Source organism: Spodoptera frugiperda, chromosome 9 (genome assembly GCF_023101765.2).
Source record: "Spodoptera frugiperda isolate SF20-4 chromosome 9, AGI-APGP_CSIRO_Sfru_2.0, whole genome shotgun sequence".
Taxonomy (NCBI): domain Eukaryota; kingdom Metazoa; phylum Arthropoda; class Insecta; order Lepidoptera; family Noctuidae; genus Spodoptera; species Spodoptera frugiperda.
The window spans coordinates 11,100,316-11,125,273 of record NC_064220.1 but is presented as its reverse complement, the minus strand read 5'-3'; the positions used below and the strand labels follow the sequence as shown (position 1 = coordinate 11,125,273).

Genomic DNA, 24,958 nt, shown 5'->3' with positions numbered 1-24,958 from the left:
GCTTCGTTGTTTTTTTAATAACATTGCCCATAATGAGGAGTTTTACTTTTTAGAGTTTTATTTGTTATTTTAAAATATCCGCATGCCGAAACGACTCAATTGAAGTTTTTCTTTTGCTATTGTCGGCAACGCACTTCTAACTCCTCTGGTGTTGAGGGTATCCATGGGCGACGCTGTTTGCTTTCCAGCAAGTGATTCGTGTGCTTGTTTGTACCATAAAAATGCACTGCAGACAATAACCCATTCACTGTGCCAACATTCTGTACTGTCAAAATGTATCCGAGTTATCTACGTCTACATCCTAGCTAAAAAACTATCAAAAATAAAACGAGTATTCTAACGGCGGAACATTGCCAGACGACAACAAATAACTAGACGTACTGTCCCATTTTTTCACTATACAAATATTAATTGCCTAGCATTCTTTGAATTTTTGTGTGTAGTACTAGTAATATAATATAACCAAGTGCTCTTTATAATTCTATACTAACTTGTTGTTGTTGTATTTTATATCATCTGTAGCCTGTGACAGGGCACTGCTTGACTATGGATATAGACATCCTATAATACCTACTAGTTATATGAAGAGGTTTATCATAATTTCCACGTTTGCTTCATGGGTTGTAGATCGCAGTTTAAATGGTTCATGTTTATCAGAGGGCCTTGATGTCCGATCTCTATCTATCTCGTAATTTCTTACGGCCGAAATCAGCGACCGATCTTAATCCAAAATCCGTGATTGATCTAAGATTAATCTCGCCCGTTACTCTCTCTTACGACATCCGCGGATAAAGTAGGGGTGGTGACGTCGGTGACAAATAAATGATGTCCACTCTGCCGTCTTATAGTTTCCATAATGAATAATATTAGTTACTGTGAATAAATTTCTTGAGCGCGCGTCTAAATTGATACCAAATTCATTTGGCCTTGGAGCCATACACGTTAAATAGTCAGAACTGATCTCATTGTATTGATTTATTTATTGGTCCATGACGCTACTCACTCGGAGACCACAGACCACTTGTGACAATTATTTTAACAGTATGTTGTGGTTGTTAATTTTTGCTGAATGTTTCTGCATTGTATAGTTGACAAATTAACAGTGTGAAATCTAGACTTTCGTAATCGCCAATCCGTCCTAATAACCTCTTGACGCTTTTTCCTTCTTCATGGAAGAACACTTCACAGTTACAGGCATTAGACTGTGACTGACTGACTGTTGTCATCATTGAATAGAATAGAAAAATTATTGTATACCATATAAAAACACAAAAGACAAATTTAGAAATTTATGGTTCAATGGGCGGTCTTATCACCAAAAAGCGATTTTTGGATGGATAAGTTATCATCATCAGATGATGAAGGCAACTGCAGATCTTTTTAACATGTCTTGAAAAACAATGCCACAATACAACTATACTAGAAGACTAGAAATAATGATTACGTCACTACGCTACTATTAATCTATTATGTATTTTTGTTTCAACGTAAATAACACAAAGAAGATTAAGTATTTTTATTTAGTGGTCCTTTTGTATTTTTCTAATATTTATTAGTTACCCAATTAACAATAGCTTTTGAAGTGCATCTACAACTAACAGTTCGCTTAGGTATGGTGACAAAATCAAGGAAAATATTAATTTAACATATTTGAATATAGTTTTGGTGTGCCTATGTCCTGTATGTAATATAAAAGTCATTGATTAATTAATATTAATTGTCTTCTTAAGTTTTCGTTCATTGCAATTTCTGGGTATAAATAGTGCCAACTGCCAACATATTCGTAATTGCCTGCATACCAACTACGCTAGTTTTAGAATTAATTTCACTTTTACGAATTGTTGTTACGAGTGGACGTTATTGTATTACGTATTTTTCGCATAATGGCAATTATTCATTGTTCCCTCGTTACAATGGTAGATTTATAAAGTTGTATGTGTATAGGAACATTAGGAATTCGCCTTAACCAATGAAAGTTCCATACTGTACCTCTAATGTTTGAGTTTGGCATATGCAAGCAAGTTTCCGTAATGTTCTCCTAATATAAATTGCTATACAGAAATTCCATTGAATGGCAGGTTGGTACATTTCATCAAAGTTTTATGTAACACGTAATTCTTTATTCAGTGCTCATTCATTCTTTGCGTGAAATGAAACTGCCTGTGGTTGTCTTACAATGAAAATAGCGTCGTAGTATAATACAAACATAGGCATCTATTTAAGTACATGGTAGGTATGGTTTTGGGCTCGCTGTTATAGCAGCGGTAAGTCCCCTCTTTGAGGAGTGGCTAGAGAGGCGTCACGGCGTCCTCACCTACCGCCTGACGCAGGTGCTTACCGGACACGGAAGTTTCGGTAGGTTCCTGTTTCGGATTCGGCGGGAGGAAACGCCCGGATGTCGGCATTGCGTGGATCACCCGGAGGACACGGTGGAGCATACAGTAGCGGTGTGCCCTGCATGGGCTGAGCACCGCCGTGTCCTTAGGGATGTGATCGGCGACGGTGACCTCTCGCGTCCGGCTTTGGTTCAGGCCATGATGCGGAGCGAGAGGGAATGGGACGCCGTCTCCTCCTTCTGCGAAGCAGTCATGCTAGCTAAGGAGGAGGCGGAGCGCGTGAGGGAACGATCCTCCTCACGCCCCAGCCGCCGCAGAAGACACTCCGGGCGTCGGGGATCGCGTGACGATCTCCGGCCACCGTAAGTGCGGGTCTGCGGACGGCGAGCAAGGGTAGCTCGCCGCCCGACCAGAACCAGACCCGTGCGTGCGGCGCGTTGCGTTCCGCGCGCGCCTCAAAGAGCCATCAGACCACCACAGATGGGGCCCAGTAGGGCTGATGCCTGATCCGGAGCTGCGGACAACGTAAAAGGTTACCGGGGCTCCGGCTCAAAGCAGGAGAAGGAACGGGGTGGTTTTTAGTCAGTAAGAGTCTGACACTCCCTCCCGCCTCACCCAAGGCGGGAGAAGTCATTGGATGATTTTCCCCCGTAAAAAAAAATGGTTTGAATGGCAAATGAGGATAGAAATGAAAGAAATAATTAATTAATTAATATTTATAAAACTGCATTATATTGTATGAAATACCTACTTACTGATGTTTGAGGAAGATGGTGGCAGAAAATTCCTTCCATAGCTTACCTAATGGGTTTACCGGGGCTCCGGCTCGAAAAGCAGGAGTAGGAACGGGGTGGTTTTTAGTCAGAAAGAGTCTGACACTCCGCCTTGCCTCGTCTATGGCGGGAGAAGTCATTGGATTATTTCCTCCCCCCTAAAAATAAAGCTTGCTACTAACTAACACAATATTTCTTTAAACTAGTTACTATTGTAAACTTCATTCTATTAAAGTACCTAAGTACTTTTGTATTCATAAACGCAGTGCCAGTTTACGAGAAATAAAATTCTATTTCAGAACGTAAAAGGGAAGGTTCGCGCGAAAATAAAATTTACAAGCCTTGAGCAAAGGAAATTACGAATACAGGGCAGACGAACGCGAACATCCATGTTTTATATTATTAAGCAAAATTCAATAACATTGATGATATCAAAGTACCTGTTCTATATTTTTCAGTCTTTTTAATCAATGACGTTTCAGTTACATGTTCGTAACAAATAGGTAATGATGAAAAGATTTGATGCACACAATATATAAGTATTAACTAGTCGCCAACACCACACAGGGACAAACCTCATACAATTTCTTATTTGAGGTTCGTCTTGCGGTGGTGTTGGCGACGAACTGACCGGTGGTTCTAACGGTAGGAAGGGACCATACTGCCTCGTCAAATAGGTAGATCCTTACAGTACTCTTCTTTAGCTTCTTCCACATAAAATTACCAAGTAACTAACAACCCTAATAGGTGACACGAAATGTATGTAATAGGTAGTTATGGCATTAATAGCTTCAACCGACCGATGTGTTTTGTATTAACTATGTATGTAATATTTGTCGGCACGTGCCTGTTGCTCGCATACAGCTAGGCAGGTATACATATAGAGTCGTTTAGGGCGATTCCCAAAATAGTACGCTAATGAACTTCGACCGTCAGTAATTGATGTGATCGACCTATTTCACGGCTGGGCTGCCCTAAAACATGTAATTATGTTAGCTAGATATCGAATGAAGGTGCTTTATTAGATAGCTGGTAGCTGCCCATCTTGTCTCCCTCATTTGTATGTAATTTGCTTAATTTTGGACGAAATCGATAATCTTAATTAGAGGTAGTAGGTTCATCCTAATATGAAATAGGTATTATAGTGTTATAGACACTTACTGCAAGAAATATAATGGATCAAACCATTTTGGGATCATATGGAAACGTAACTATCTATACTATACTATGGAACATATCATTTAAATCCAAAGATCGCATTTTATCACTGTCTTTGGATTGTTACTGACCTTTTGGGGGGTTAGGATGTTACTAAATATTCAGGCCATGATCTTTAATGCAACTAAATTAAATAATCATCAGATTGAAAATGGCGTGTTCGGTGTTAGAGAATGGCGGGTCAAGTTCATTATAGAATTATTAACATGTAAATTAGAGCCGGCTGCGGACGTCCATTCCGCCCTGCTTCCTGTGGGGATTTCGTTGGGGAAACGCATTTTACCGTGTGTGTCGGTACTCATTGTATAATGCATTGTAATGTGTACATCAGAGTAAATTAGGTATTTAAGTACCTATTCGAATATGTATGGGTTTTACCCTTATTACAGTTAGTAGCCTTTTAAATAATTAATCAGAATAGCATTTTAGTTTCGTCAGTCGGTATATGAGACACAGTAAAAAATACATTGTGTCTCGCGTAGTTAGATCTGCGTTCCTGGTACATACCATGGGTAAAAAAACACTTTAAATAATGTATTGGAAAATATTTGACTTAGTTGCCCGAGGTCCAAAGTAGAGAATGCCACAATCTAAAAAATAATTTGGTTTTGGTACCGTGTAGTTATTTTAAACTACATACTAATGTATCATAATATTTTTTTTTGCATTTAACACACACATAGCGAGATCTATTAAGTACGCAGGTGTCCGTAATTGCTCGGCCTAATCATGTAGACCTAATAAGGCCATAAATGACCTGTTACATTCTACTCCAATAAAAAAGGACGGTCAATGTTCTATAGGTTAAATAATAGTTATGTGTAGGTAATTATGGGAGTATTCAAAGTACCTATCTACCTACCTACTTAAAAGAATCACTTTCAGTAGTTTGTCAAAATACGTGAGTGTGTCGCTTTTCCTTATTCCTTAATCTGGATTGAAAATATGAAGAGGAGAGAGGGAAACGACTTCCATAGTTAGATACTCTTTTTCACAATTTTAAGTTACTTCCATTTAAACTAAAAAACAAAGTTTAGGTTAGGTTTAGGTTTAGGTTTGTGTACATGCACATGCGTTTGTCCCACTGATAAAGTAGTTATATTGTTCTGTAAATAAATAGAAAGTAGTTATTGATAAACTTGCCTGACACAATAACGACGATACCGTCATTACATATTTTAATTAACTATTTTGCAGAAAACACTAGAAATTGTTTAGTTACCTGCTATTGACATGAATACTTCTATTCTTTCCATTATTCTAATACCAAAGTATGTTTTTTAAACATCTAGATATCGTTCTACCAAAATAAAACATTTTGCTAAGTACCTAGTTAGCCTTGGTGTCTTCAAATTCAATTTCCTTCTAGTCGTATATTTATGTTTAATACAGACGCATTGTCTAGCCATAATAATCGTAGGCGTATTGTCAATGCCTTCGTTTAGCCAGGCTGAATCGTAGATATTGTATCGATTTTCGGTGACAATGGCTTTTTATGTGATGAGTTTTATTATAGAAATATTTTATTGTGAATGATAAAAATTAGTTACTGAATGGGTCATTATAAGCTAGAAAAATCGATATGAAACTCTTGTTATCACCATCATATGTTATTATCCCTGTTCTGGAACTCTGGTTATCACCATCACTAGCCGGTGGACATTCTCAGCTGAACATACTAGTCTGATTCATCTAATTCACATTTTGATATGCCATTTTGTTAAAATAATTTCCTACTACACAACCTATTGATCTAGTTTCAAAGTAAACAATTGTTTTCTGCAAACGATTTCAATCGGCTAGGGAAGCGATAAGAATAGTGTTTAGCGGTAGTTACTAGCAATAAACATTGGAGATTCTAAGAGATGCTTGAAATTCTTCTCAGTTCGTTAAACATCTGGTGGAGCCATTAATCTATCGGTAGTGATTATTTTAAATAGGTTTCTTAAAAGTTCAATAACTTCTAAGCGTCTGACAAATAGTTTGTTTAGGCGAACCGTTTTAAACTTTATGCGAATCGAAATTGATTTCATTCTCTAAATAGTTCAGCTTAAAAAGGGAAGAACTAGATAACTACTTCTATAAGATCTGTAAGGTGCCGATCTGTAATGCAGCGTATTTAACATAAAGACAGCTCTTTTCTCTGAAATCACAGTCATCTGAGATCGCACTCATCTTTTTGGAAAACTAAAAATAGGTGCCTTACAATATCGGAGGTGATGTTGTCAGTATTTTTATATACGGTGTAATCGTCGTGTGTCATTACTTCATTAGCTCGCGTATTATAATAGGATTTTTCCAGCTTCATTTACTAAGAATTTTTCGTAGGTTGGAATTGGTCACAGGCTCATGCCCTATTAACTAATGGTTCATATCTATAACTGGGGAATAAATGGCGTGACATTGTAATAGGTCTGTACAATATTTTGTCCAAAGTCAGCATAGAGATGTCTGGAAACCGACATTATTTGCTTAACATGTTCAAATAGAATTTTCTTCGGAAGTATGGGACTTTCCTCGGTCAACGGACTTAAGAATTTCCCTAATTTACTTTCAGCAGGCACAAATTTTACGAGCAGGCAGGCAGGTAGAAGCTCTTAAATGTAATTGATGAGGTACTTAGCACCGAAACTATGTGCGCTTTTACCAGTATGGAATAACTTTAGCAGGCTGTTTTAGCAATGAATCAACTCATTATACCAGGATTGTCTGACTCAGTTCCGCATGTAATAGGAAATTGGTGTTTACAATAGGAATATTTCATTATTGATACTGCTTATCCATGTTCGTAGATCAGCATAATTTTGAGCTTAACTAGACTGAATTGTAGAGTTAGTGTATTGAGCGGAATCTTGTAAGACAACTTGCTTATTCAGAGTATCTTCTTAATCAATATTACTTGTAACTAATCATATTATTTACACAAGCGTCTTGTAACTCTTCTGATGATGATGTATGGATGGCGGCGTTGATTACTTACCATACGCCTGTTCGTTTGCTCTTCGTCCTTATCACATGAAAAATACATTAAGTACCACATGAAAATAAAAATGATGAAATGCGTAAAAACATATTATGTGTTCTCGTCTAAAACTAAATTCCTCGAAATGTGTTAGTGGAACCAACCACGTTCGTCACGTAACCTTCGAAATAAATAAGTTCAACAATGGTGCATTTTTTGCCCATTTCCTAGTGTATATCTGACATCAGTATTGCGTCACCGTTCGCACGCTTCGGCTGCTCGTGTCAGACGCGAATATTAACGGAACGTGCAGAAAGTTAACTAGTTACCTACGTTATTTTTGCAAAGTTTAAATTAGTATTATTTTCTTATATCCATTAAATGATCCGTCTACCCGTTTGCCGACCTATACCATAAAACAAAACGTAATAAATCTGGCCTAATGTACTTTAAAGAACACAGAATAATGATTTTATTGTAAATTTCGTGAGACATACTAAATTAATTATTATGTTATCGGCTATCACGTAATTTTTGACGATTAACTCGACTAGTTTCATTTCGCGAGAGAAACATTTCGCGACACACGACGCGTCGTGTGTCGCGAATAAATATGAGCTCTTGCATGGCTTGAAACTAGTCGAGTTAATCGTCACTTTAAATAACATAATAATTGACACAGAATAATGTACACAGAAACTGTAAAAGCAACAGCAATCAAACATTAGTCGTAAACTTGTAACACTTCAGTTTACTTACGGTCTTGGATAGTATTAAACTTCTGAATTCCATCTCATAGTGTTCCATGCGACTATATGACTAATGTTGAAAACATTGGAAACCGATTATTGTTCCACACTTACGTCTGATTGTTAATTATAACATTTCTGATTCATTTTGTTGTTATATCGCTTTCATCTTCATTCGTGTTATTGTTGTGTCTACGAAGAGAATTGTTTGGGAAGATTTGGTATTGGGAACAAAACCAAAACTTGCCTTTTAATCCCCGAAGGGGTAGGCAGGTTACTACCGCTTCTATTAGGATTTTATTGAGTTCTCTGTATCTATACACTGAGCAGATCTCCAGACTCCATGCTATTACTTATACATTTTCGCAACACTGAAAAAAAAAAAATATATAAAAAACTAATAAAGTAACTATAGTTATTTACATTCACACCTTTTAGTCTACGTAGAGTTAGATAGTGGTTAGCATTGGTTGTTACTGTAAGTTAGCAATACTTATCTTTTCATGTATTTATAGTTCAAGGCATAGTTAAATGTATAGATCCTGAATGTTCTTTTATCTACTTCGAAAGTATTTATATTGATTTAGCGCCTTATCTCATTTCAGAAACTATTTTAAAACTTGGTCCACCCATTAAGACTCAAACTGCAATAGTAAAAAAATAATCGTAAAACCATTTTATCTTTAATGGTCATCCATGTCTAAACAATTACATTACTGTTATAATAAGTGAAATTATAACTACGTATAAAGAACGAAATTAGTATCTATTTTTATTAATCTTTGAGTTTAAATTGCGTTTGCTGTATTACTATAGGCGTACACGCATGTCGTTTTATTATCATTTTTATTATTGTGAAGATATTTACTAGTTAGTTACGAAGAAATCGTATAGTTATTGAGCATTAGCTCATTTTTATGACGGGGAGAAACCTCCAAAAGGCATTTAGTTTTTAGAATGACACACTAGATAGTGCGTACTTCATTGGTACACCCTGGTAGTCACCATCAGAATTCCTATATAGTATAGAATAGTTGTGCATGAGCTGTTACGGTATAGGAAGAAGTGCTGGTTTCGGCTTCATTTATTGACCGGAAAATACACCTAATACTATTGTCTATAGAGAGACACAATGAAGATAATACCTAGTCTAGTATATCCGTTCTAGAGGAAAAGTTGTTATAGGTATTAAAACCCTTAATGCAATTGCAATAACGGATATATTCGCAAAACTAATCCTAGTTTGAAGACTACACGTGAACATTTACAGGCGTTTGTTTACAAAAATGTTTCCTCAAAGCGATAACTAAGTGCTTAGTGTTTCCTTAACTCATTACACAATGTTAAGCATTGTTAGAGTCTTAGAACGAACGATAATTGACGTAATTAGCCGTGAATTTGCATACGATTGTGAAGGCTGCGGATATTGATAGCGATTAATCGGTTTATTAATTTTGACATTGAAATCTATGAAAGTTTAGCACGATGTTAAATTGTATATATTTGTATTTATGCAAGAACAGTTACTCACATAATTAAGAATGTTTATAAACAAAACTCACAAGGTTTTTGCTAGTCATTTTATTGTTACTGTGTGAATTTTATAACAACAATATAATAATGATTAGTTTTTAATTTTCTTCAGCTTCGCATGAGGTAAAAAGATGACAGATTGATGTCCGAATTTAAATTATGGTTTTTGTTCTGATAAATAAGAACCGAAAGCATTGAATTCGGTTTTCGAAAGTCAGATTACAAAAAATAATCCAATTACAAAATCAATTTCTCCTGCAACTGCGTAGTAGAGAGATGGTGCACCACATCAGGCCAAACCGGCTCGCGGCCTCTAAGCAACCGCCTCGAGACTCGTTAGCCTTCCAGTTATGCAACGTTGAAACGTGATATTGTATATTCAGTTGATACCTGATTTGCAGTTAGGATGTATTCCCATTCCCAGCTTTCACATGTACCTACTTGGGATTAAGTCGTAAGTTTTTATTGCTTTGGATTAGTACTTTGAGCTTCTAAACTGAGACGTTAGGTCAGGCAGTATAAAACTTAATGCTACCTCTTTGAAGCTTTGCGTGAATGACAAAGATAACTAGATCTCCCTCAAAATGTCAACCCGGTTTCCACAACCGTTCTTCACGTCCTAAAACTTTATACAGAGTATAAAACGGGATCGTTTACTCAAAATCTCTTTTTACGCCAAAATCTACTTTTTGGTCGTTAAATTCGTGTGTTATAGCGACCACAATAAAGCGATAAGAACGCCTCAGGCATCGTTTTTGTCCTTTGCCTTTGTACAAGTGAGCCACAATGTTCAGTGGAGCGATGAAATGATAAAAAAAAAAACATCGTTATTCGTAATCCGAGGTCCCGCGAATTGCGTAGTGTGGTATGACACTAAATGGTACCGGTGATGTGAAGAAACTGATAGCCGTTGAATTATGGATCGGTTAGGAAACAGCGACTGGAAAATGTATAATTTTATTGGACGGTGGAGCTAGAGTCGGCAGTAAAAGACTATGATATTTAAGGCAACGATTTTTAATGAAACGTCATTGATTTTGAACCTGAACTTTGCGTTATTTGTGTCCGTAGTTTAACTAATCATATACGACTGCACACCATACCCAACAGTGTCTGAGCAGTAATGAGAAGACCTTATTTTCCTACAACATATATGTATAGTTCGGCGATGATTACAAAAACTGTTATCGAATGAACCAAATAACATTATTAGCGAATTCTAATTACTATAAACGATTAAAATCTAATACCTACTTCTTAAAATAATCATACTGGAATCTACAAATAAATTTTTATTTTATTTTTTTATTTTTATATTTCATTTTGAGGAACAGCAAACAGTTACATTATAAAATCTTACAACTAATATAACAATGACTTGTTGTGGTCATAATGTAACCCACAACGCTATCCACAGGTAAACATAAATATTTAGAAATGAGGAATTCTAATCGCTAGGAACATTAATAGCAGTACGTGTAACAAGTAATGAGAGTATTGTTGTGTAAACATGACTATGAGCATAATATATTTATAAAGAAAGAGGAGTTTAAAGATAAGGACAAAATGACAAAATTAAAACTGCTATTATAAAGTGGCAATAAAGGCAATTTACAATATTTGGGTCGCGTACGCACCTGCGGCTTGTGATTGTGCCTTGAACTTTTGCTCGGGTACCGGTACCAGTTCAACTGAACTAATGTGAAGGGTTTACGTTAACTAGCAGTTCAAATGTCAGGTGATTGTATGGGATTTTTAAACTATAAGCTGTTGTGTTAGGTTTTAGCATAACCTTATGGTGTTTAGGTTTTAGCATAATTATTATCCACTGGGATTCTGGAGCTACCGACTAACTAGCGGGTTACCGGGGCTACGGCTCGAAAAGCAGAAGTAGGAACGGGGTGGTTTTTAGTCAATAAGAGTCTGACACTGCCCAAAAAACTGGTAATGCGCCGCCCGCAAACCCAGCTTGATCTGCATAGTTACGAATGTTCGAAATAGTTAATTTATCTTAATACAAAATATGTGGATTTTAGATATCACTTAGTTGTATGGAGTGAAAATTGCGATCAATCAAGAAAATACAGATCTTGGATTAATCTCGGTTATTAATTTTGATATAAACAGACCACAAAAGCTAACATGGGTCAAACGTTAACACGGCAAATCAATACATTACACACAAAATGACATCACAGTTTGCAGTTACGGTTATGGTCGGTGACTGCCGGATGACGTAATGCAACAAAACAACGCTAGCTTAAATTCGTCTAGACGCGTGCATTTTAATTAAAATTGTTAGCCGTTTACTGTAATGAATTCATATTTTTATTAAAAGTTTCTTTACAATTTGGTTTATTGTGTGTATTTACTATTTGTTAGGAGAATTCCCTGGTTATGGTTACCTCCTATTAGCTCCTGTATGGCTATTTGAAGTATATTTTTGAAGATTTAGTAAGTTATGTCATATGAATATTGTAATACGGAGAGAGGTTTTTGAGACTGGTTTGGCTGCTGCTTTGTCATGATCGAATAATCTTGAGTTGGTAACAAGAGTAATTCTAAATTTATCAATTCCCTAATTCCAGAATCAAGCAGAAACTGATTGAAAGCCTGTCGTAATTCTCTAGTGAAGTGTCAGCTGTCAACAATACTTCTAAATTAATCTTGAATACAAATTAATCCGCTTTCGCACTTATACCGGTTTATCACCATCTCATAATATGTAGATCACCATCGTGTCACATTATAATACAAGATAATAATACTTTCAACCTATTATTGCGTAACTGCGTGTTCGGTAGATCTATAAAAACGAAAAACCACTCGAAAATGACGTAAGTAATATGGTTAAATAATTTGAAAACCGCCTGCCAGGGACGTGACTGGCGTTCTACATGATGTCCTCGAGTCCCCCAACTTGTAATGAATACTAAACGAAGTCTGCCATACTTTTTTTCATTAGTTGTTTCAGTTTTTTGGTAATGTCTGATCAATACCTCTAATCAGGCGTGTTTGCATGAAGAGTATTTGGCTAAAAAGGTTTTTAGATTTTCTAGTCTGTTGTAGTTATTGCAACGAATTTTGTAGATACTCTTTTCGTGTGAAATCTCTATGAGCTAATAAAAAGTGTGGTTCGAGAGGCATAGTAGGATTTCTTTGGACGGTCATCCGAAAACCTTTTTTCTGCCTAAAAGTTTTACACGCAATAAAGTTTATTTATGATGCAAATTCGAAGCAACCGACGAGTAAGCCAGAAACTTGCAAATCTTTTATTCATTGGTCCGATAAATGGCACTTCAATATTAACAACAAGGAATATTTTTGTACGGAAACGATGAATTGGCTTCCGATAGTTGGTTGAGTGGAAAGCAGTCACGTTCAATGAGGTGGATTCCGATTTCGGAACGTTACGGAAATACGAAATAGTTTGGGCCTACTGATTTACTGCCACTTTTTGGTGTAAACAGTCTTGCAAATTATCATTTGTTTTACGAGATAGTTATGTAAAAGTGTAGAAAACTCACATCCTGGATTGTTTTTTAGATGTAGATGGTCATTGCGGACAGGAAAATATATCCTTTGTTTTGAGGGGTTAAATCATCCAATGACTTCTGTCTTAGATGAGGCGAGGGACTGTATGACTAAAAACCACCCTTGTTCCTTCTCCAAGTGCATTGAGCCGGAGCCTCAATAATCTGTTACGTTGTCCGCAGCTCAGGATAATATCCCCTAAAAATGTGTTTTTATTTAAGCACATAATCTATGTAAAATTCTTCTTAGAGACAACAAACAAAATATCACAGTCCCCTAGGTTTCTAGGAAGGCTGTCTAATTAAAATTGATGATCTCATTTGGGACCGTCCTTGACCCGGTTGGGACTAACGACCACTCGTCTATATTTAGTCGACGTATAATAGGCGACGTAAAAAGACAACTGTCCCGAAGTATCGCTTGTTAGGCCAAGCTTTTTTCGTATAAAAATGGTCATGTGGAACATTTTTCTTGGATGGTTTTACTGAAGAATGGGAAAGACCAAAATGTAATGGTCTTTGTATGGATTGTTTTTTGGTATCTAATCTTAAATCTGCAAGCTGTAATGGATCTTCCTTTAAATTCCATTTTGATTTATTTCTTCTTAATATTTCGTAAAGCATAATTATTTGTCTCGCGTATTTGCCTAAGTATGAGTGGTTTAATTAATTGCAGTCGTGAGAGGTTGATGCAAAGTAATTTATTGGTTCATATAAATCGTTTTCTATTACATTCTAATTGGAAGATTAAAGCGTGTTTTATGTATAATTTCCTAAGCTTTCGACTTGCCATAGAAATCTTTTGGAGTCTAGGACGAAAAGTAGTTAGGTTTCAGTTCATTTTGGCCGTCGAATATTTAATGTTCCTGATTAGCATGTAAAGGTGCCAGTCCACCAGTCTTCTCGCGTACAATAGTACCAGTACTTTCTCCTGCGGCTTCATGACTTGTACAGCATAATAAACAGGTTTTATTTAACAAGCTTTTCTTTCGCATAGAGAATTAAAGGAAAAATTCGAGACTTCATCAACATAAAATTACTAATAGGACTTCCCTTCGATCACTAATATAAATTAAATAAGGGACTTCCATATAATAGAATCAATTCAGTCAATTTCTATTTTGTTGTCCAAGGACGATACATTCATTGTCAGTAAAGGAATGAATCCCTCAACTTTCCCAAGATTAAAAACCCCAAAGTGTAACAGAAGTTTCCTCTTCTTTCCAAGTAGAAAAGAAAGTAATCTTTGTCTTTTTTGTTTGTCTACTACTTTTAACCGTTTGTTGGTAAAAATAAGGTCATTCAATAAGGAAATTGAATGCCAATATTATGGCGTATGGTGTATGCGGCCTATTGATAGGAGTTAAATCGTGTCGCAAGTACGAACGTCCCACATTCATTGTCCCGACGACACAATCAGCGATCTGCTGAACGCATGACACCTAGTGGTGTACTGTACGGTCGTCATTTTTGCGTAGAATAGGTATATTTAGTATTTTATCTACTATCTACATCTAACAACATGTTTGTACATAATTATAGGATATGTAGATTAATTTAAATTTAAAACTTGCCGCGGTGACTGATTTGTGTAAAACTAACTAAATATAACATATCAAATTGACATGGAACAATTATATCTCAGACTAGCTGCCCCGGAAAACTACACCTTTTAGATGAGAAGAAAAACATATTTGAGGCGGAACTTTCCCTGGACTTCCACAAACAATTCAAGACCAAAAATAGAGTATTAACGAACAGCAATAATTTTTATTATATAGTTTAAAGAACAATTTTGTCTACAAACACATCCTCTTGGGAAGTAAGAGCCCTCCTTTATATGACTTAGAGCGAACGTCGATAAAACTCTCATAAAGTATACCCATCACTAGCCCACGGCCTCCCGGTACACAATACGCGTCGCACCGTTAGTTTGCATAAATATAACAATGTTATATTGTTCTTAGGGCATCAAGAACCGGAACCTTTGTTTTCCACATCCTATATCATGGAGTATAATCAAAAACAGCAACGCGAACCATCTATTATTTGAATTGGAATTGTTTTAATTGTGATTCATCGAACTTTTGTGCTAACTATAATAGGCTATTGTGTCTAACGTTGCGAAAGGGCAATATTTTTCATGTAGGTGATAGTATTTTGAATATTGAATGTTTTAATTGAATACGTTAAACGTACCTCATATTAAAGAGTTAACCAGTTCGTATTGCAAGCAATTTTTATGGCGATGATTGAAATGTCCTGGCAGTTGATTCTGTGTGTTAAAAGTTATGTTGTTTTATTATGTTGTTTTTTAATAGTTAAGTATTTGATTTGCTGCCGACATTAATGCCCTAGTACTTAGTTACCTACTTTTAAGACAATGGTAAGCTATACCTAACTCTTTAACTATGTTCAAGGCCGTAAAATTGGACCTATCTATAGTTAGTAGTCACTAAGTTACCCAAATCGGGACTTGCAGTCATACCTAAAATTCTCTCAGTATCAGTTAAACCTTTGCGTGATTGCCAGACTTCTAAACAATTTCAATATTTGGACCCTACATCTCGAAACCATCAGATATATCTATATCTACAGTATACTTACTTATAGTTTGTGTATTGTTTCAGGGGGCGGTCTGAACAGCGGCGTTGTCCTTCAACGGTTTCCCGAGATCAACTGGGACGACACACCCTTCCACGACGGTATAGGATGGGTATGTAATCGTCTATCTCATTTTAGTAAGAGCTTTCTGACTTTAACTAGGAGTAAAAACAAACAAGGTATCAGTATCATGGGTCATATAGGGATGAATGGAAAAAGACGATATAGCACTGACCCCAATTAACTTGACGCATGGGCAGGAAAAAGATGTTTTATCAGATGAAACTATTCACAATTTTGTTTTTAACCTGGTTGTATCAGTACATTTTGTTAAATATATCAATACCTTCGCTGTTTTCTCCCCCATTAAATTTTATTCACATAATAATAATTTCCAATCAGATATCAGCAAATGTATAACATCTATCTAATCTTATTTCAATCTAATCTAGTTATTTACAATCGATGAATAAGCCGTGACACCAAGAAAAAGTATGGAGACAATAACCTAACAAGAAATAATCGTCATTGTGCCATCATAATCGATAATACGATAACACTTCACTAGTAATATCGGTAACAGTCCAATTATATCGGTCTATTGTTTGTCAACAAGTCGTTAATTATGCGACGCGCTAGTTGTGCACAGGGGTGCCGGTGTCATATACTCGTAGTGAGGGAGTGCTGAGTAATTTGACAACCGTCTTCAATCATGTCAACGATATTGACATAAGTGACGGTTGTTGTGGTCGATCTTCTCCAATAAGAACATACATAACATCTAACATATAGATTGTTTTACAAAGCGTAGAAGCTTTATTGAAACTTGTTAGGCCTAATGTGATAGCAGACAAAAATTGGGCGCAATAATCTGGAGTATTCAGTTAGATCTAGACTGCATAGTCTAAATACCACTGAATTTTGATTAAACTACTCTATCCACAATTTGGTCTTGAAGTTAAAACCTCATCCCAATACATAAGCACCGATATCCCAGAATTGAATTAACTTCAACATCTACAAATAATTCTAGAGAAACTGGTAAATATTTTCCAAAATCTATATATTAATACGTGATGCAAAAACTTTGGACCTCTTTTTACGATAATTGCGCGGACGTAGGAGCATAAAATTTGGTACACTTATAGTTTATGTGTAGGAGAAGTACAGAACGCTTATATTTTTCAAAAATAATGCTTATAAAGTACATTAAATCAATAAATAAAACATTACACACACATGCATAGTATCTGATCGTATTTGACAAAACGTCAAAATCGATAGACATTGCGATGATATTCTCACGTCTCATATGCAAAAAAGAGTTTTATAAAAGAGTTTGAGTTAAATAAAAATTATCCTTCAACGTACGTTAAGTGCTATTGTAAATTAAATCATAATTATATGGTCGAATTTCGGCCACTAGGCGACCACTAGTAAACATCAATATATCTGACGTGTCTATAATGTAGACATTTCATCGATCAGAGATAGATTATATTGCCTTCGGATATCACATCTATCGAATAAAACATGCTTGTTAAAACATAGGAACTGTCAATGGTTGACATTAAGGAAAATGGCATGAGACGGGGAAAAGATCTATCAATGTTTCTGAGATGTCGTCATGAATAAAATAAATATTCTCTCATATGGATTCGGTCTGATAGGAAATCACAACGACAGTCGTTGGATTTTTTGCAGTTTCCACGGGAAATTGTAGTATTCATATTGAGATGATTGATATTCATGGGAAGTGAATTTATCGTGTCAGCCATTCAAGAATTCATTAGACTAGAGTAGAATCCACTTGCGTCAGCTTGGAGTTGTCATGCTCACTCTAAGGTCTCATTGGTGGTGCCAGGGGCATTGGAACGATTCCCTACAATATGGTTGCGTTGGGCGGTGCTGGTGTATGTGTCATGTTCGTGAACGGGCGCTGTCAACTGGGATTGGTCATCTCCAGACTATATTTTAAGTCCACATGTTATCATCATATATACATCAGTCAAGGACGTTTTCAATAGTCCAAGTACTTGAGATTAGCCTTCATGGCAACAGTTCCTATTATTTATTTCCATATCATAACACAATTGTCCGTCCCTTAGAGGCTGAAAGACCTCCCATAATTAGAGACACGTGAGAAATTTGAGATTGTCCCCGACACTGGGATGTTCACGCGCCCGTAAGTCCTTTGACACCAATTAGCGTGGTTTTCCTGTTCGTGCTATAGCAGACACTATTAATTAACGCGTCGCTTTGTCCCCTAGATAGCGACGTGCAGAACTTGTATGTGGCTCTGATTGATCGGCTATTGTTGATGAATTTTAGTTTTTTTTAGTAAGGGTGTTATGTGTGTGCTGTATCCCATAGTCGAGAAAAAAAAAGATGTAAAATATAAAATCAAAACCGATTTTGATGCGGTTTTTAGCATAGTAATTTTTTACTTACCTGACTAAAAAAATGGAGGTGGTAAAGAAAAATGTAGGCGGTTCCTATTTTTTTAACTTTTGAGCGTCAAAGTCAAAGTCAAGTCAAAGTCAAAGTCAAAATCATTTATTTCAAATAGACCAGGAAGGCACTTTTGAACGTCAAAGCAAATATAATAATATTAATAACGTCTGTCTGTCGGTCAGTCCTCTAGTGAAGCTATTTGCTCGTTCCAAAGTGTAGATTCCTATGGAGAAGAACGAGCAAGAAACTCCATAGGTTACTCTTTTTCAATCAGATTTACAATACAATTCTTGGTTACATTGTTTCGATTACTTCAGCTATGTGAGAACAATGTAAAACTAATATACAGTCAAAGCGACAGAAAAAGAAAATAACCTAGAGGACAATAAAAATTAATGCAGTCCGGAGCTGACCAGTCCCAGTTGACAGCGCCCGTTCACGAACATGACACGTACACCAGCACCGCCCAACTCAACCATGTTGCAGGGAATCGAGCGATCCAATGCCCGTGCCACCGCCAATGAGACCTTTGAGTGAGCATGACAACTCCAAGCTGACATAAGTGCATTCTACTAGTCTAATTTGATTTCAGTTAATTACAGGGCTCTCACATTTACAATAATTGTATAAAGTACAGAACACATCGAAATAACATGGTTATATTACTACATTTTTTTCGTTATCCTGTGGAGCCGGACCAGCTTGCCTCCAAGCATTTTTATCTTCTATATAATCATTTACTTTGTAGTATGCTTGTCTACATAAAGTTTTTTTAATACATAGTTTAAATTTTGATTCATTCAGATTCCGTCGATGATTAAAGTAGCAATGCGAGCCCTACCCAAGGAGTACCACTAATTGCAGAACAGTTTCTTCTAAGTACTGGTTAATAGCACCTATTTATCTCACCTTAAAAACAATAAACTCCACCGTTCAAGTTCCTGGTCTATTGGTGATTTTAACTGCAACTAATTTCAAGTAACAAACGATGAACTTCCCAGGCAATGGAAGTGGAAGGCTAAAGACGTTTGCTCGTAGAAACTGTTACTAGGCACTCTCAATTGTTGGAGCTTTTACGTAGAAATGCCCATTTCGCCAATAACGCCTTTCATTGGCATCTCAGTAGCTGTAGAATGCGCGTAAAAGGGCGAATGTTTTCAGATTCGGAATTTCGCGAAAGAGAATTCTGGAAAGGTTCAAAAGGAATAGTGTCAAAAGTTCTTTTTTGTTCGAATGGAAGATTTATTGATTGGGACGAAATCTAAAGAAAGCGTAACTTTAGTGTGATAACATTTATTTTATTATTTTACTGTAACGGATCACGCCATTTTATTTCTTTATTCGTTTACTTATTCTTGTTGCTAAGTTCTGTTTATCTATATCTAAACTATCCTTGCTAACATCTTGTCTACAGTACACTCTCATCTATAAACTTCTAAGATAATACAATCAACCCATTAATTAAACATGGTCTACCAGAATTGATTACAATGCTACGTACATTGTCTGGATTATCCTTCAAGACAAGCGATTCGGAGAAGGGCCAGCAATAATACCAGTTCAATGTCGTGGAATGACCAAAGTTCGCATAAGTAATTGAAACGAAGGATCCCTATCAACTTCGATTGAATGTTGAGACTTAAATAAATAGAGACCTTCCCGACTGTATTTGTTCGGTACACTTTGTAAGAATGCCTCAGGGACTTCGGAGAAAGAATTGAATGAAATGAATTTGGACAAGAATCAAGTGTCTGCCGTCTAGTGTGGATTTTTCCTGACTTGTCTTTGCCTTTAGACATATAGGTGAAAGAAATACAATACATTCTTTGTGTTTTTGGCATGGCTACGGAAATTGTAGACATTTAGTAGACGATACACCCACGTATTTATGTGGTTCATTAGATGCTAGCCGGATTTCTAAACTATGTCAACTCTGCTATACTTAAAGACCTACTTTGTTTGTACCAGAATTTTTGTAATCGTTAATTAAATCTGGTTTTTCTCCCCTAGTTCTGCCAGCCGCAAGGATGGGCGCTCTCGACAGAACGGACGGAGCCTCGGTTCTACGTGTCTGTCTTGACAGATGTGGACGCCAACCGCCATTACTGCGCCTGTCTGTGCTTCAACGAGACCGTCGCCATTACACCCACCAAGCCCGCAGACGAGGTAAGAGACCTGGAAACTAATATTTGTCATACCTAGTACTCTAAACTCTTCTTTAACACATTCAGTGCCACCGACTTGCCTGAATTTTATTCCTGTGCCGTAGACTCGCCTAGCGAGTCCAATGTTTTTGCTTTTTCTTTCCAAAATGCATGGTGTATTTTCTGCTTAAATAATATTGAAAACTAAAGATACCCTAATCTAAAGAATTGCATAGAGGGTGCGACTCTACGTTTCTGGAATTAAATTTACGTGGACTCTCTAAGAGTGTTGGTGACACTGAATGTGTTAAACACAGGCTAATGTTGTTTAATGATAAGTGTAATACCATTTCCATTGTATCAGTGTCTGCTCTGCTAAGTATTTGAAATAGCAGTTCTAGGGACTAGGGAGTACCCTTTCTATAATTGACAATGACACAATCTGTGCCCACATTAATCGCGGTATCTGACTGACCGGGTGACATTGGTCCACGCCAACGCTAGACGTTTCCGTTCAGATACTACTGGAAATATAATTACGGGAACTATTCAATATGTGATTTCCTTTGTGTGTCCCTTATTAGATAATGTATGGGACCTAAAAGATAGAAGTCATCCTAAGTCTATCATTGAGTTTAAAAAAAAAAAACAGAGACGTAATGCCTCCGATTTCAGACATACTACCTAAATTTCTGAAACCACAACTCATTTTGTGGATTGGCTAAACATATTACCTATTTTAATACCAAAGTTCTTTTGGACGTCCATTTTGGACATTTTGTCTAGTACAGAAACTGGTTTAGTTATTAGCAAAAGCTACGATCTAACAAATCCCGTATGCTCCTTAGCTTAAATTCTTGGAACGAATAAACCCCAAGCTAGACACAGCTTGATCACGATCCTACCAGGAATGTCGATGGTATAAGGTACGCCAACTATCTGGTTAGCTGATCGGACACAGTATGTAGCTGGAATTCCCTCGTAAATTGTCTGAGAGGTTCTTCTTAATATTTGTGATATGCACTTGGGAGCCTTCGGAAAAAGACGTTTTAATCCAACTTGTTCCAGTGTTGTAGAGACGTTTTGTGCTAATAAATAATTTATAACTATTTAGGAAATTGGCCATATTTCGTTATTAATCATACCACCAAAGAGAGTTTTCGTCTTTGATTGTTTTTAACATAAATGGGACCATAGTAATAGGAATATTTCAAAATATTCGCCGGTGACTTTACCTTATACCATTTCCACCATGATATTAAGTGTAATCGCATTAATTAACAGGCTTTTAGTAGACTCTGTCAACCACATAATATCGTGTCATGTGAAAATGAGGTAAAAGGGTCATAATCCCTTGATGTTGAGTGATTATCCTAAATAAATCTTAATTTAGAATTTTGCTCGTGACCGAAAAATATGTAGCACCCTCCGCGCGTTATGCGGATCGAGATAAAAATATAACATTTTGTTAGACAAGGTGAAAGAGGTATAAAAAAGGTTTGAACTCTAATGCCCTAAAAGTGATGTATGACGAGGTTCTTTTTTGCAATGGTTAGAAAAATCCAAAGAAAGATTAGGTTCACAGCCGCAGAAAACTGAAGGAGATATTTTATACATCAGAAATAATTCCCCAAAATCCTTAAACTAAGGTAGAAAATCGTAAGAACTCTTTTAACACAGTTCAAATTGAAATGTTTATACGTTCATGATTGACGAGTGCACTCGTTCTATAGCCTTGCTTTCTTTGAATGCGTCTTAGTTTGTTTTTATGGCGGGTTTCCGGCGTTTGTTGCGCACTGTTCGAAGCTGTGATTTATACAGTGACAGCTTTAGTGGCTCGTGCTACGGTTAATTACAGCTTAATGTGGTTTATGGAGTACTCAGTAGACTAGAACTTGTTCGCGGCGGGTCTTGGGCTTGAATGAATGGTATTGAGAAATGTTACCATGGATACTTAACGGACATTTATGGTATAGAATATCCTTTTTTGTATCAATATGGTGGTATATGGGAAAAACTGCAGTCTGTCTACGTTTCGTTGAATTTCTTTTAAATAGTTATTTTCTTTTTCATTGGTTATAGTAGTGATACAAATACGTCATTGAGTCTTCAATAAAGAGGATAGGTGTAATCCTAATTGATTTACAATTATAAAAATAATCCTATTCATGACATAGTTTTCATTTAAATTACAATACAATAGAATAGAATAGAATAATGCAAGGGATGGAACTGTTTAAAACACATGCCTACATAGTTATTCATATGACACGAAGAATACCTTCGTAAAACTGCAAAGCACCCCTTTTTTTTCGCGGAAAACGTAATCCTTGTCTCTGCGAAAATCCCTCCATTTATGGGGTTTTTGTATAAATCCAGCAGGCACTTACGTAATGCCTGTACCAGTACAGCGGTATAGGATTACCTTTGATGCGCTGCGGTAAACCGAACACGGCCTTTGAGGACTTGATTATGTTTTGTACTTAACAAGCATTCTGTTAGATACTAATAGGAAATACGATCGTGTATAGTTATACTGTACTTACATAGTATGCAAAGCTTCCTCGTGATTCTGGAATAGCAGTAGTGCAATTTTATCGGGATGATTAGTTAGTTGTGTGATACATAGTATTGGTGACTGTCATCTAAGCATATTGCGTATAGTTTAATGGTAATGTAAGACCACTGTACTGCAATGTTGTGACTCTAGATTTTAATACTTTATTAAACGTAAACTCAGTCTCTTTTAACTTCTTCGCAACGTCACACCTTTTATCCCCGAAGGGGTAGGCAGAGGTACTAAATTATGGGACGTAATGTAATTACGGCACGTAATGCCGCTACAATGTACACCCACTTTTTACCATTTATGTCATAAGTCCCATGTAATACGGGGTGAGCCTATTGCCTTATAATGGGCGGATCCAAACTCCGTGTTACTATTAAGAAATTTTCAAAAAACCGAAAAAACCCTAGTAATACTTTTCCCTAGACCCCTTGTCTGAAACGTAAAACTATATTTTGATACTCATTCGTACTTTGGCTTTGACTATCCGATCGTGTTGAATGAAATCGATTTTAAAAGCATTTACATAAAACCAATTTAATGTTGAGCATTGATTTATACATACATCATAGAGCAGTTGATTTATATCGTGAGTACATACACGTTGATGGTTATAACCTGGTTGGTATGTATAGTACAGGTACCTCGATAGACAGGTGTATTGAGATTGCCCTAATTTTGAGGATGTGGGTTGGGCACTGCGCACTTATTGCCAGCCTGTTTATTGACAGGTAGCTTATTTGTAAAATCGTTTGAATTGTGCAATCGTATTTAAGTACCTCGAAAGGAGTTTAATAGTTTTAAGCTCTAGTACACTAAAATGTAATCTATTTTCGTCAGTATTTGTGATAATAATCGCATAGATTTATTATCCTGGTATGTCCAAATATATAAGTACTTACGCATTCAGGTTAAAAACAGAATTAAAGAATAGGGCTGCCCTCCGTTTAATTAAGTTACGTGCTTACACGGACATTAAATGAAAACATTGGAACGGAATCCTTAATCGGTAGTCTGTACACGTTTCGCCGAGATAGGTAAATTGGAATTGTGAGTCAGCACCAATTAACTTTAATGTTTTCAACACAAAAAGTGTTATCTCCGAAACAGACTTAAGTGCCATCTTACGCAATCTCAACAAAATCATACAACACAAAATAACATCCCGCCAATAATCTTGCTTAATGATAACCCTAATTGCTTCTGTTTCGTGCAGTGCATTCTGGACCTTAGGATGTTGAGATAAGGATTTAAATAAGAACTGAGGTAGTCGTAATGACAGCTGTGGGACTCGTTCTCGTCGTCAGCAGGCAATCAGGCAGGGTCTGGTGAGTCATCATTGTCTAGTTATGTGTCTTCGTTGTCTGTTGACATGGGAATCTTCAAGCAATGTCATTTGCACGATGAATTGTGAATGTTTGTAACGTTTGAGATTTTTATTAAGGTATTTGCTAGTATGTTTAGTTAGTATCAGTTATATGAAAGACGGGTTTTCTTATATTCTTCCATTTATAGAATATTGTTTTCAAGAGGCTGTTTAGTGATCCTGGCTGGACACTAGTGGAAGAAGAGGAATTCCTATTTTGATATACCGAAACGTTTGACTGCGGATCACGTATGTCCTCATAAATATTTTCGGATTGGAATGTTTTGTGGAATACTTCTAGCTTGGTTGTTTGCTTGAATATTTCAATATGTCTTAACTACTTGAACAGTGTTTTCTAATAGATCGAGTCTGTATAGAACGTTGAGCTGAACAAAATGTTCTTTCTTTCGCGTAGTTTCATCCCTTTACGCATAGTAATGAAATGAATAACAAAAGGGGAGTGAATCATTCCATCCCTCTCCAAAAAACAAGGTGATGTTGTTAAGAAACTGACAACAGATTGTCTCCATCGATTTGTCACCCCTCTATCCTCTCTTACTATTTCAACCTTATCTGCGATCATATCTATCTCTACATTTGTATTCATAAAAATCGTATTAGACAAACAAACTCCTTTACTTTTCTTTTTATCTTCCAATAAATGCTTGTCTGTCATTACACGGTCTTTTCATTCGTGTATTTCTATTATGTCTCTTGTTT

The 24,958-nt window shown here is 36.4% G+C and overlaps 1 protein-coding gene across 3 annotated transcripts in view; it reads left to right on the top strand.

Moving 5' to 3' along the window:
- LOC118271233 (myotubularin-related protein 5) overlaps window positions 1-24,958 on the top strand; it is an 85,860-nt gene that overhangs the window by 3,021 nt on the left and 57,881 nt on the right. For all 3 annotated transcript variants that reach the window (XM_050695920.1, XM_050695921.1, XM_050695919.1), the window contains exons 2-3: window positions 15,735-15,820; window positions 20,173-20,328. In XM_050695920.1, the coding sequence (XP_050551877.1) occupies window positions 15,735-15,820; window positions 20,173-20,328 (242 nt within the window). The remainder of the gene's footprint in view (window positions 1-15,734; window positions 15,821-20,172; window positions 20,329-24,958) is intronic.